At 32.2% G+C, this 14,182-nt stretch overlaps 1 protein-coding gene across 4 annotated transcripts in view; it reads right to left on the bottom strand.

The window, feature by feature from the left end:
• Positions 1-14,182, bottom strand: part of Fhos (Formin homology 2 domain containing) — a 183,127-nt gene that overhangs the window by 93,183 nt on the left and 75,762 nt on the right. For all 4 annotated transcript variants that reach the window (XM_085481670.1, XM_085481671.1, XM_085481672.1 and 1 more), the window contains one exon: positions 12,181-12,296. In XM_085481670.1, the coding sequence (XP_085337796.1) occupies positions 12,181-12,296 (116 nt within the window). The remainder of the gene's footprint in view (positions 1-12,180; positions 12,297-14,182) is intronic.

The raw sequence follows: 14,182 nt of genomic DNA, 5'->3' as shown, positions 1-14,182 counted from the left end.
CAGAACTTCTTACGGTTCGCGGTGAGACAGTTTCCTTATTTGAGTTAACCACGCGGAATAGTTAGTCTCAATGCGCACCGTCACTCTTATTTCTTCTGTTGACACTTCTTTATTTTTGCACGAATAACTTGTTCTAATATGTACGGGCCGTATTCTTAATTTATCTCATTTGACTAACTCTTCTTACAATTATTCTTGAAAAAACAATACTAATAAATTTGCGCGAGAAAATAAAAATGCTAACTTTATAAAAAATTATTTCTCAGAAATTAATTGATTTGATTCTGTATTTTAGAAGACATTAAAATAAATTTTAATTTTAATACTAAATTTACATATTATATTCTTACATCCAAATATTGATCAATTATTTTACTTATATGCATTTATCATTTTATTTGTTTTGCAAGTGTAACAAAACACGGGGTATAAAAAAAATTCGACTAAATTCAAATAAAGCATTTCTCTTCTTGGAAATAAAAATTAAACTTTTCTTCCATAAAATCTCGAGAGACGCGGTCGCTTCCCGCTCATCGTCCCGATGCACGGTTTCTTGCGCGAAATATACGAGTTCCTGTCGTCGACCTTAATCGACCATCACCAATCGAGTATAACTCAAACCGACGCCCCGCGATTTATATCCGCCCCCATGCTACCGGCGCAATGTCCGATCGCGTTCGAGTCGATCGTAAATTTAATTGTGTAACGAGGCAATGCCTGATCCACGGGTCTGGCCTCCCTCTCTCATCCCTTGCGTGGTAACAGCTCGTAATTACCGGCCGATGCGGCGAGCCATTGATCCAGGGGACCATTTGTTTTCAACAATGTACCTAAATCCAAAAGCTCTCGAGCTTACGTGTGGCGCGAGCCGATCGCGGAGGTTACATCCAATCCTCGAGCTTCGAGTCTTTAGGATCACAAGCGATTAAGCTTGTGTTACAGCTTCCCTTTCTTATCCCGACTTACGTTCCTTTCGATTACGTGGAAAATAGATGTGACGAATAAAATTGCAAACGCGTCTTTCAATTTTTACTTCGAATCTTGCGATTTCTTGCTCTTGAGAAAAGCTCTCTCTTTTAGTAGAAAGTAAAAATTTATGTAGTTTATTGCATTTACATGTGCTTATTTTTTCAGATTCAGAAACTTATTATTATTATATATTTAATATGTATATATGTATATTATTTATATATAATTTTTATATAATATATAATATATATTATACATATAATATATATATTATATATTATATATATATATATTATATAAATATTATATTATATATATTATATTATATATATATTATATAAATATTATAATTATACATATAATATATATATTATATTATATATTATATATATATATATATATATATATTATATAAATATTATATTATATATATTATATTATATATATATTATATAAAAATTATTTTGTATGTATTTAATATGGAATATATGTATTTGCAGTAGACAAAACGTCAAATATATAATTAAAAATGTTTTCTTCTTGTTTCAATTGTATTAGAAGGAGTATGCGCTTCTATGCAAGGTACATTCATGCTAACAAGGAAGAACCTAAAAACAGACACTCTAACACGCGGACACGATCATAAGTTATGACTAGCCAGATGACTGGCCAACCTAGAGTTTACGAGGCAATGCCTAGGCAGCGCCAGGCAGGAGTTAGTTCCACCTGGCAGTAAAAGGAGCAGTTAAAGTGTTCTGAAATATCGCTTAAAGCGCGTCCCGAAGCAAGCTTATATGCTGGCCACATATACGAAGGTCCTCTGCCATCCTACACTTTCAGCCTTTTATACCATCCGCGATGGCACGAAACTTCTAGTCTGTGACTGGGCGTTTCTTAATCGAGGAAATATTTTCCGATTCCTGATGTGGGATTTCCGGCCGGCGCGACGTTTTCATTGAATAGACAGTAAATCGATATCCAAGAATACATTTTTCCCCAAAATACTACTTATCGACTTATTCGAAAAGTTTTCGAATTATTACTGAGCATATATAATTTTTTTGGTATGATTTATTTCGTAAAAGTGACTGTTTTGTGTAACTGTGTTTACATTTAATTAATTAAATAATACGTGTATGTTCATTAATAGCATTTATTTATCGTATTTATATAGAGAGAAATTTTTCCCTTTTATATACGGGTGCATAGGATTTTTCTCTTAGGAAGCGGAAAAATAAAAGAAAAACAACGCGATGCAATCCGGGAAATATGCTGCAACGTGGTACAAGCGGCAATTTTTGCTTTTCCTCTGAGAATCTTGCTAGCGCCATAAGTATTGGATTGGAAAGATAGTGCATTAAGTCCCTGAAATATGGCCAAATGTCTAGATGTTCGCCGCGAAACTTTGAGCCTCTGCTCGGCTTTCCTGAGTAAGCAGAAATTTCTTGACATTTCGTGCTACGAAATTCTTATCAAGGTAATAAAAATTTATCTCCGGAATAAAATTATCGGTTTAACTTCAAATTTATATTTAAAGTGCTCAGTATCGAAATAGCGTTCAATCATATAGAATTAAATGATAAAAAAGTTTCGTCTTTTCATGGACCAATCAGAGAAAATTGACCTAATTTATATTTCATTATAATAAATAATATAAAAATATAATGCGTAAATGTATAATGCATATTTTATATCTCAAAATAGTAAAACATTTAAACGGGAAATATTTTAAAATATTTAAATAATTTTTTTAATTTTCTGAAAATCTGTTATAAGAATAACTGAATTATCGGTCTACATTTTTAGTAGTATAATTTACTAATATTAAGTATCAGTCTATTCAAGATAAATTAGAGTATTCATTCATATGTATCAATCTATACACACATATTTCCCCATATATATTGGCATGTCATTTTCATTTATCAAAGTCTATTCCAATCGAAGTACAATAAACCTAAGGCAAATGTTGTACGCGTGAACGTTCTTTTGACCGAAAATCGAGCATTTTTTGTAATGAACAAACGCGTTTTCGGATTTAAGGAAACCGACCTTTGGCTCGTGCATTTACGTAATATTTGCAGATTGATTAATTGTGTCAGATGTCTCGAGCAATGAGTTTCTCGCTACGTCAAATAAACGTTCACGGTCGAGACTAATTGTGATATTACGTAAGATTTAGCATTCTTATGCGTCTTATGACAGAAGATCGTCGGCGCAACAGTTTAAATCCCTGACCCCGAAGAGAATGGATTTCTCTCATATATTCATCGCCTTTCTTCCGACGAACGCGCCAAATGATTCCGCGTTGCAAAATCGCTTTCCCAAACAATAGATGTAATTGCTAGTTTAGGACCACAACAGGTCAATAAGACAATTTTTGAACACAATAGGATATTTGCATTATTTTACTCCGGAATGATTGGAATATCAGGAGTTGCATAAAGTCATGCATATAAAGAGTTGAATGCAAAATATATATGATATAAAATAATCTTATTAGAAATAGTTCCGCCGTTTAAAGCATCGAAAATAGCATTTGAAGTTACGGGGTGCTAAGTTCACTTTTTTTCTATTAATTTTAGCGCATTAAACAATAAGGATAATCGATAGAACTCTTCGAGGGCTGCCAGAACTGCCAACAGAACTGCGCCGATTATTGAACAAAATTTTAACCCTGCAGGAAAATTTTCAAATCCGCAATTTTTTTGGAAATCGGCAATTTTATTGAAAGTTCTGATAGCTCCCCGAAGAGTTCTATCGAGAAATAAATAGAAAAAAAGTTATACGGCCTCAAAGTTGGAAAAAAATGTGAAGTTAGCCCCCGTAACTTCAAGTGCTATTTTCGCTGCTTTAAACGGCGGAACTATTTCTATAGTCTATAGAGAACTTCAAGAGAGCAGCCAGAGCTCTAATAATTTTTCAAAATTTTAAAAATGAGTGACTAACTTCGCATACTCGATTTCATCCCACCCCAATAAAGTATAATCGTTTGAACTGAAATCTCTATGACGTACATTTGTATATCAAATTTCGTTGTTTGTGTTCCCTAAGTGGTTAAATTTTTTTGTCAATAAGTGTATTTTTATAATAATACGCGCGTTGACTCATTGTCGCTCGGTCTCGCTCAAAGCCTTGCCGTGCGTTACAAACAGATATTTATAAAACGTGAAAACGGCCGGCTGCGAGAGAGGTACGCCCAGCCGAATATCTTGGGAATAGATCTCGAAACCCAGTTACACGATTTATTCCGAGCCGGGCCGCCAACTGTTCGTAAGCCTCCGCTTTTTGGGGCAGATAATAATGAATGTCGCGCCTTCTTTCATTGAAAATTACCACTATCGCGTGTGCAAATGCTGATAAGAATATTGCGGATATTATTTGTTAAATAATTTTTTTAAATGTCACTTTTTTCAAAAGTGTGGGTACAAAATATATCTCATATATGATTAAATGTGAAAGATTGTTGATATTTTGTTAAAACTGCAATTAATGCGAATTGCAATAAAAGATCATATTTCGACATATTGGAATGCAATTTATTTCATCGCCAAATGATTCCCGAACTATTTTATATACAACGATCATAAGTGCAATGCATAAACTATTCTTAAAGCACGTGAGTCACCAGTTTTCGAAACTTGCAAACAATGCACAGTTTCGAAGAAAGTAAATTCTTGTAAAAAATCTAGACTTTCTGAGAAAAAGTCTCATTATTTTATGTGCTATAATATAATACAATATTCATATTAAAAATTTCTCATCATACCATTTACAAGAAACAAGCATAAAAAATAGCGCGAAAATACATATTGCAATAAACGAATGTGCTGCTAAATTATATATTCACTTAAATGCATTTTGAAACAAATTAAAAATAATTATAAAAAATTGTAGAAACAACATTTATCAGAGCTAAAATAATTTTCTTAGTAAAATATCGTGATTGCAATTTAATATTTTTAACGCAAATGTAATTTGAAATAGAGTTTAACACATGGAATATTTAATAATCTGAAGAAAACAAAGAGTCTGAATTCAACGAGTTTCGATGATTCAATAATCGCAATTAATTTACCTAATATCAATTTAAATTATAGATTAGTTTGGACTGATTTACGTTCCTATTTAACTGTCGCTCTTAATAACATTCATGTCGCTGTTCGCTTGACATACGCTAGTCTGCAATGACATTAATGAGTCGATTTATTAGCATAGTTTGCACTGCAGATCGGGTAAATTGTACGATTCCAGCAAGGCTGATCACCGTTGTCATGCAAAAGATCTGTTATCTCAAAAGCGACCATGCGAGTCATCGCATATGGCACCGCATTGCTACAATATGTCTCATACAACTGCTTTGAGTAAAATGATCTCATTACATGCCTAAGAATGTATTTTTACGGCACGGACGAAAGATAGTTTCTCAGAAATTCTGCATTCTAATCTTCAACAATGAGATAAATATAGTATATTATTATATAACTTTTACTGTCATTTTAGATTTGAATGACAGTAATATAAATATATTCATTTATTTTTCTAGAATTTTTAGCAAAGGTATATATATATATATATATATATATATATACATTTGCTAAAAATTCTAGAAAAATAAATAAATATATTTATATTTGGATATATTTAGATTTGGATATATTTAGATTTGAATGACAGTAATATAAATATATTCATTTATTTTTCTAGAATTTTTAGCAAAGGTGTATATATATATATATATATATATATATATATATATATATATATATATACATTTGCTAAAAATTCTAAAAAAATAAATGAATATATTTATATTACTGTCATTCAAATCTAAAATGACAGTATATATATTAAGGATCGTCTAGAATTATAATAATAATGTATCATATCGGTGAACAAAAATAAATTGAACTTTGATCTATGGCATACTAATATGCCAAGAAAATACCACCATATGAGTATATATCTTAATCATTTTAAAAATCCGATATGTAGGAAGCTGATTACTCATCGCGACGTCTATACCAACGTTTAGTGACTTATTGTACTTGGTTATTGAACTCTTAGAAGAATATCTATCCTCTCTCTCTGTCCAGCTCTTTCCTCTTATAATGTTTCCTTCCCCCTGAATTGTTATATTCGCAGATATACATGTATACACCTTTCATTATAATTATGTATTCTCGGTATGCTGGTACCTACGCGCATTCAAACAGGTTACGTAAGATTTTGTGGAGAAACAGAAAAGAGAGAGAGAGAATTAAGATGAGAGAGCGCATGAGAGAAATGCGATGACACTAAGTTTATTAGATAAAGTCCACAGGGACCTCCTTTCAGTTAAGTACGCCGTGCACGGAATAGAGATAAGTTTCGACATTCCACTAGTACTGTCTACTTTCTCTGGTGGCTGATTAATTTCCTCGAAAAAAAAAAACGGAGACCCATAGGTAGGTTTTATTCTCAGGATAAGCACGAAAATAAAAAATACGATCACGGTGTTATTTTATCTGCGCGGAGATAAAAGTAAGCAGTGGATCCAATTAAACAAATAGAATAATGAATATTCGAGTTTCTTACAATCCTTTATTAGATATTTGCAATTGGAGTAATTTGTGAAAAATTCTTGTTCAATTGTATAGAGATTATATATCTAAAGATATTTTTGCATCTGTAAATCTCTTTATAATTAATTATTTATACTCTGTTTCCGCTTTTCATTAAACGAAATATTTCGTATTTAAACGAAATGTTTAATGAAAATTGAAGCGGAAACAGAATATAAATAATTAGTCATAAAAAGATTTACAAATGCAAAAATATCTTCAGATATATAATCTCTACAATTGAAAAAGAATTACTCCGATTATCCAAAATTCACAATTGTAGAAAACATTTTATTTATTTTGTATAATAAATTTTTGTATTATTCTTCAAATATCCTATGAAAAAAAAAGCAATACGATTATTTTATTAATTCGTAGAATTAGTTAAAAAAATTATTTATAAAAAAAGCGCTTGCAACGTTCTATCGGAGATTTTCTCAATTTGTTAGCGCGCGGAACCATTTATGCGCCAGACGCAGATGACCGCCTAGAATGCAGATATACGCAAATTAATTTCGCGAACGCGCAACAGCCTGCGTGAGAAATATCGCGGATACGCACGCGGTGCTATCTCGTACGCGTGGGTGTACAATTGCCAGGCATTACCGCAAAGATAAACGATTTGTTACCAGCGCGAAAGCTGACTACCTTCCTCCTATATACGTTATTTTTTGCCCGTGACATCCGCAAATTATACAAATTTAACGAAAAAAAAAAAAAAAAAAAAATATCCATATCTCGACAAATTCTCTTTCAAACTCCATTTTGACGCGATAATATACCTGATACACAAGCGTGCGTGAAAATGATTTATAATTTTTCTCTGCCGCCGACTTTTACATACTTTGCACGTACGAGATAATTGTTGCAAAAGTAAACCGTCGTGGGTGGCTTGTCGTCGTTTGCAATGACAGGCGATTCGCCATGGAGGTAAGCAGCCAAGCTCTGTAATTTAGCACTTTACGAGCGATCTCCAGTCATAACCGGCAGATCCGGAAACAAAGCGTGAATTTTTCTTTCCAAGCCGCCAACGGGAGAAAAAATCGTAAACCGCGATCGCGGAAAATATATGACATTACTTTACCGACCTCTCTCAATTTCATCGTTACATAATTTTCTAATTTCTAAATCTATCGCCGACAAAATATTTTTGCAAGCCATCCTTGCGTTAATTTAAAAACGCTTAGAGATCAATCAAAGTTGGGCTATAATTTTAAGACATGCTATAAATAAAACAGTATAATTTCGGCACGCGATAAATAATTGCAAATGATGCTAATATCTTTATTCTTTGATTACATTTAATCACGACGAATTGATTCGATAAAGCTAAAACTCGGTTTCCGCTTCGGTTTATCGGATAAACGCGTCGCGGAAAGTTATTTCAACTTAAGCGCACATGTGTAATATATGTGTGAGTGTGTATGTGTGCTTAAAAAGAAGAAAAAAAAAATGGAACCACATGTGAAGTGGACAGGCGGAGAAAAGAAGGGAGTACGGTGAACGATGTATGATGTCATTTTGCGGTTCGCGAAAATTCCGGGGTTTCAAATATTGGAACGCATATCTCTGCAGGCAAACATTTATTTAACTCCCCCTCGTCGTTCGAAATCACTACGGTCCGAGAGCGCGATTTCAATCTCCCTGTTTTCTCACCTTTCCCCCTCGTTCGATTGCAGGCGCGTTTATTCGACATTTCGCGCGAACGTGCCTTCGAACTGGCGACCGACGAAATGCAATCCGATCGATGGCGACGCATCGAGTACGCACTCCGACGTAGTGCTACGGTGTCGATTAATGGACTGGAAGCGATCTTGTTTCCAGCGTGCGTGCGCGGGAGACCATTCCGGCCTCGATCAATCTGCTGCAAAAATTAAGGTGTGCGACCACGTCGCCCGCAGGGCGGCCATGCATCAAAGAAAATCGAGTTCTTATACTTAGAATTCTGCACCTAACGCCTTTCGATTTCTTCGGAATCGAAATTATTTTTCTTTTACCCCGTACACAGTAGAAAAATTTGTGTTAAATATTTAACACGTTCATGTGTTAATTTAACATATTACTGTTCTGTTCATTGAACTTAAATGTTAAATTATTAAAACAAACTGAAAAAATGTAAAAATAACACAATGTGCATCTATTGTTAATTTTACACAATAAATATGTTCTGCTTTATTAGTGACAAGATTTTTCTGTTAAAATTTATAGAAAAAAATTTTACACAAAATTTATTTCAAATTTGAAGTTTTGCATTTAATTAAATTTGAAGTTCTTGTGTTAAAATATTAACATGTTTGGGACATGTGATATCTGTTAAATTTAACAGAAATTTTTCAACTGTGATCGTTAAAAAGTTTGATATGCAGACACAATCTCGTCTAATTAATTGTTTAAATAAATTTGCTCCTAAATAAAATCTAGACACACACATATACGTCGATAGTTGTATTAAAAGTGAATAAAACTAAAAAAGCTTTTGCCAATTTTTTTAATGTTCAGAATGTAGATAAATGTAATTTAAACGTTATTAATTATTTTATTATAAACCGAATTTATTTCTACGAATATTTCATTTTCTTTTATTATATCAAGAGATTTAAACTTGAAAATTAAAATGAGAAAGAAATAAGTGATATCTAATTACATTTCCGTTGTGAAATTAACTCTATATTTATAAACTATTTTTTGCTATATAATATTAGATCATATATATTTTGTGTGGAACTTATAATTTCTTCTAAATAATATAATTAATAATTTTTATATAAATTATATAATTAATATATTCTGCTTTATTAGTAACGAGATTTTTCTGTTAAAATTTCCAGAAAAAAATGTTGATTTTCTATTTTATAATATAAGCGGGGATGATAAAATCTAAAATTAATATATTTTTTGTTAATTTTTACATTAAAAATTTATTTCAAATTATTTGAAATTTTGCATTTCTTTTATGTTAAAGAATTAACACAATATTTGTGTCTCCATTTAACATATCCATATTCTGTTCAATTAACAGAAAAATTTCTGTGAACCGTTTAGGACGTGTAATATCTGTTAAATTTAACAGAAATTGTTCAACTGTGCAACATCTCTTTTTTTCTGCGATCAGAATAAAAAATGGGACTTGACATTAATTTTTTAAAATAACTTTTATAATTCTTCTTTGTTGAAGAGAGCTGCGAAGAATTCAAAGAAAATGTATCCTAATTAAATGAAGTACTGTACATACATACAAGACACAATGCGCGAAGAGGATCAAGAGTTTTCATCTTATTTTCCCCCATTTCAATGATATCAAAGCGCAGATCTTGATAAATAAATTTTCAATAGACTGTGCGCGTAGAAAATATTTCTTGCGTGGGAACAAAGAAAAGATGGTGATAAAAATAAAAATGACACGCGCGCTTCCGCGTTTCTCGATGCCATTGTTCCCTGACACACGCTCGACGTGGGTGAGCAATCGCGCGTAGGTTCGGAGAGGAGAATGGAAAGTCACCGAAAAGACACGGATCTCGACGGCTCTCGAAGGAGAACTAAATTTAATGTCGCACTTACCTCGGCCCTCCTAGGGGAGTTTACCTGCGTTAATACTCAACGAGCACGGTTAGCCTTCGCGGAGTTAACGCGAATTCGATACGCAGACCGCAAATATACTGCCGCAGCCGTCGCTGCATTTTCAACGAAGAAAACCAGCGTCTGGTTTTCTGCATATTTCATCGGATGCGAATATCCCGCTACTAGATGCACACCTTACAGTTAGATGTGCATCTCGAACCGATACTTGAAAAGCGCACGACTACATTATTTTAATTATAATCAAGATTAGGTAAAAGGGTTATGAATTTGTGATCTCACTTAAAAATTTTATCTTGAAGAATAAATGTCAATTTTAAAAATTCCCAGTAATGCTACAAAGAATCATTAAAAAATTAAACAATTGTTAGATTATTTCATTAAATGTGCATCTCGAACCAATGCTTGAGAAACGCGCACGACTACATTATTTTAATTATAATCAAGATTAGGTAAAAGGGTTATGAATTTGTGATCTCATTTAAAAATTTTATCTTGAAGAATAAATGTCAATTTTAAAAATTCCCAGTAATGCTACAAAGAATCATTAAAAAATTAAACAATTGTTAGATTATTTCATTAAATGTGCATCTCGAACCAATGCTTGAGAAACGCGCACGACTACATTATTTTAATTATAATCAAGATTAGATAAAAGAGCTATGAATTTGTGATCTCATTTAAAAATTTTATCTTGAAGAACAAATGTCAATTTCAAAAATTCCCAGTAATGCTACGAAGAATCATTAAAAAATTAAACAATTGTTAGATTATTTCATTAAATGTGCATCTCGAACCAATGCTTGAAAAACGCGCACGACTGCATTATTTTTAATTATAATCAAGATTAGGTAAAAGGGCTATGAATTTGTGATCTCACTAAAAAATTTTATCTTGAAGAATAAATGTCAATTTTAAAAATTCCCAGTAATGCTACGAAGAATCATTAAAAAATTAAACAATTGTTAGATTATTCCATTAAATGTCATAACTATTATGAATATTTAATGCAATCTATTATATTTAAGATATGCTACGAAGAATCATTAAAAAATTAAACAATTGTTAGATTATTCTATTAAATGTCATAACTATTATGAATATGTAACATTTAATGCAATCTATTATATTTAAGATATGCATAGCGTATAAGTTATAAAGCCTAATTTTTTCCTAAAATTACGCCCCACAGAATTGCAATCAAATAAATTACAGTAATTTCGTGTTGCGGCATTTTAATTAAAACTTTTCCTCCGCAAGCGAAAACACTTTAATGATGGTTCGCAAAATGACGCGCGTGCTTAATGCAAACTATTCCGCTATTTTATAGCCATGACGTGCATTTAAATTCTGTTTACAAGTGATAACTATTCCTTTCACTGATACGCTATTTAGAATTAAAATGATCCTGTTCATCTAATTGCTCGATTGTCTGCCGAAACTTTTTTGCGCGATCTCTGATGTATCTGACGCATTACTTCGAGATGGGTCTTTATTTAACGAGAGAAACTGTTCAAAGTACCATTGGCTTTTCTTTCAGGAACCTGAATCGCGAATCATCCCGCTGTGATTGTGCCGAGGAAACGCGCACGTTGTCCTCTCCTCACCTAAATATCCTTCATTATTCTGGCGACTCTAAGGTTTACGGTTGTCCACCGTGTGATTATCCGGAGTCCAATCGCAAGGGGCTCGTAAAGATACAGGGTCTATCCTAACAGGATCGACTTCAAGTGGCATGCAAGAAAACAACTATCCCGGAGTGCAATTAAGAGGGCAAAAATGGCCTCTATCATTATATACGAGCAATTTAAATAAATTACGCGAAACTCTGTTCGCGGAAAATCAGAATACCTATACATATTTATATACGTATATCCACGTAGATAAAAATTAGAGAAAATTTATGGAATAAAATTTCGCTACGTGGGAGCGCAAAAAAATGTCAGAGATATTAAACATTGAATTTCGCGCGATCCTCGCAATTTCGTAAAATCGGCCAATTATTATCATATGAATCGTTCGTGACACTCACCTCTCACCTTCGTAGAAGCCCTCGAACTCCTCCTGCTGCTCGTTGATGGAGGCCTCGAGGTCCAGATAAGCGCCATAATCTCCGCCCTTGTACAGCTGGAGCGCCGTGTCGTCGAGCTGCAACACAGGTAGCGCATTGCGTTTGAGAACACGTGCTATTTTGCGTGCATGCTCGCGCAGCGGTAATCGCATCGCGGAAATTATTGCCGCGCCGATGGCGGTTATTAGCCGTTTTTCGCATAACCGCTGTCCACTTAAGCACCGCATCCGCAAGGGACGATAGCCAGCTTGTCGAACCGCGAATTCTTCGACAAGCTCGCGCATCCTTACGACGCGCAGAAATTTTATTGGCAAGTGGACAAAGGATTCATGCGGATCTTTTTCCGAAGACAAAGTATATTATTTCCACAAATATATAAATGCACATCAATATTTTTTAATGTTGTTCGAATAAAATAAAATGTTCTTATACTAGAAATTTTCTTTTATTGTTCAAATAGAAAAATAAATGACTTTTAATTCTTTTATAAAACACATGAGCGATTTTATTCATGCAATTTTAATAATATGTAAAATTTTTTCTGGTTACTGTTTTTTAAATGTTACAATCTGTTAACTCTGAAAATTTATGCACAATAATCCATACAGTATTACTATACATAAAATATTTTATTTTCTAAAAAATGTATTATCTATATTACTTTTATATTTATTTATTTATGTTAAATTATCTTGCTCTTAATCATTAAACTTTGGATTTATTTACTTAAACTATGTTTCGATGTTAGCTTTATTTTCTAAAATTTCTAATATTTAATATTATTTAATATTTTCATTAAAAGACAATATAAATTTTGTAACTTTTCTCATATTTTTTTTAATTAAAAATCGAGTAGTTTTTAAATGAGATTATCGTTGCACAAACAATCTATTTTTTTTTTTAAGTTTAAATTCACATTTCAAAAGGGAAAGGTTACTTTTTTTTTAAATTGCATGATTGATTCGAAATCAAGTTTACGTCCATTTAGTTGAAACGAACAATTTCTCTTATTGAGAAATCTTCAAAGCTTTGGAACGAGTTCAACGGCACGTATAGGAGTCTTACGGGTCAACAATCCGGACTAATGCGGTTAATCTGCTAAATTTATCTAGGGATCAGTTGGTCCACATACGCGCCGTTCCCATACGAAAGATGATAATCGCTTGGTTCAGAATCAGGTGGTTTTCACCGAAAGAGCCTTTGGCTTGCATAGCTCATCTCAAAATATCAAAAGTATAAATAAAAATGAAACTATAATACACATATAGTGTAAAATTTATTTAATGATATAAAATTAATCACGCGCATGATTGCACGGTAAATTAAGAACCGCAATAAACTCTTCCCAAGTTTCACTTTTTACACCTTGTCACGAAAAAATATATAACTTTTGTCACGAAAAAATAAATGACTTTTCGCTTTAAAAAAATTTAAGTAATCTCTGTTAGTTTCTAGAAAATATTAAAACAGATGTATACACTTCATAAAATAAAGATAGCAAGTCAGAAGCCGGAAAAAAGTAATAAACAGAATTTTTCATCCTATTTCCTAATTTAGTATTTTTGGAGTAAAGAATTTTCGCTATATCGAAAGAAAAATCATTCATATATAATAATGAAAAAAAAAAAGATGAAACACTTCATAAAATAAAGATAGCAAGTCAGAAGCTGGAAAAAAAGTAATAAACAGAATTTTTCATCCTATTTCCTAATTTAGTATTTTTGGAGTAAAGAATATTCGCTATATCGAAAGAAAAATCATTCATATATAATAATGAAAAAAAAAAGATAAAACACTTCATAAAATAAAGATAGCAAGCAGAAGCTGGAAAAAAAGTAATAAACAGAATTTTTCATCCTATTTCCTAATTTAGTATTTTTGGAGTAAAGAATTTTCGCTATATTGAAAGAAAAATCATTCATATATAGTAATGAAAAAAAAAGATGAAACATTTCATAAAATA

The sequence above is a fragment of the Nylanderia fulva genome, unplaced genomic scaffold (genome assembly GCF_048542155.1).
Source record: "Nylanderia fulva isolate GAGA-0341 unplaced genomic scaffold, ASM4854215v1 Scaffold19, whole genome shotgun sequence".
NCBI classification, from domain to species: Eukaryota; Metazoa; Arthropoda; class Insecta; order Hymenoptera; family Formicidae; genus Nylanderia; species Nylanderia fulva.
Note: the sequence above shows the minus strand (reverse complement) of the source record. Positions and strands in the feature narration are given on the sequence as shown.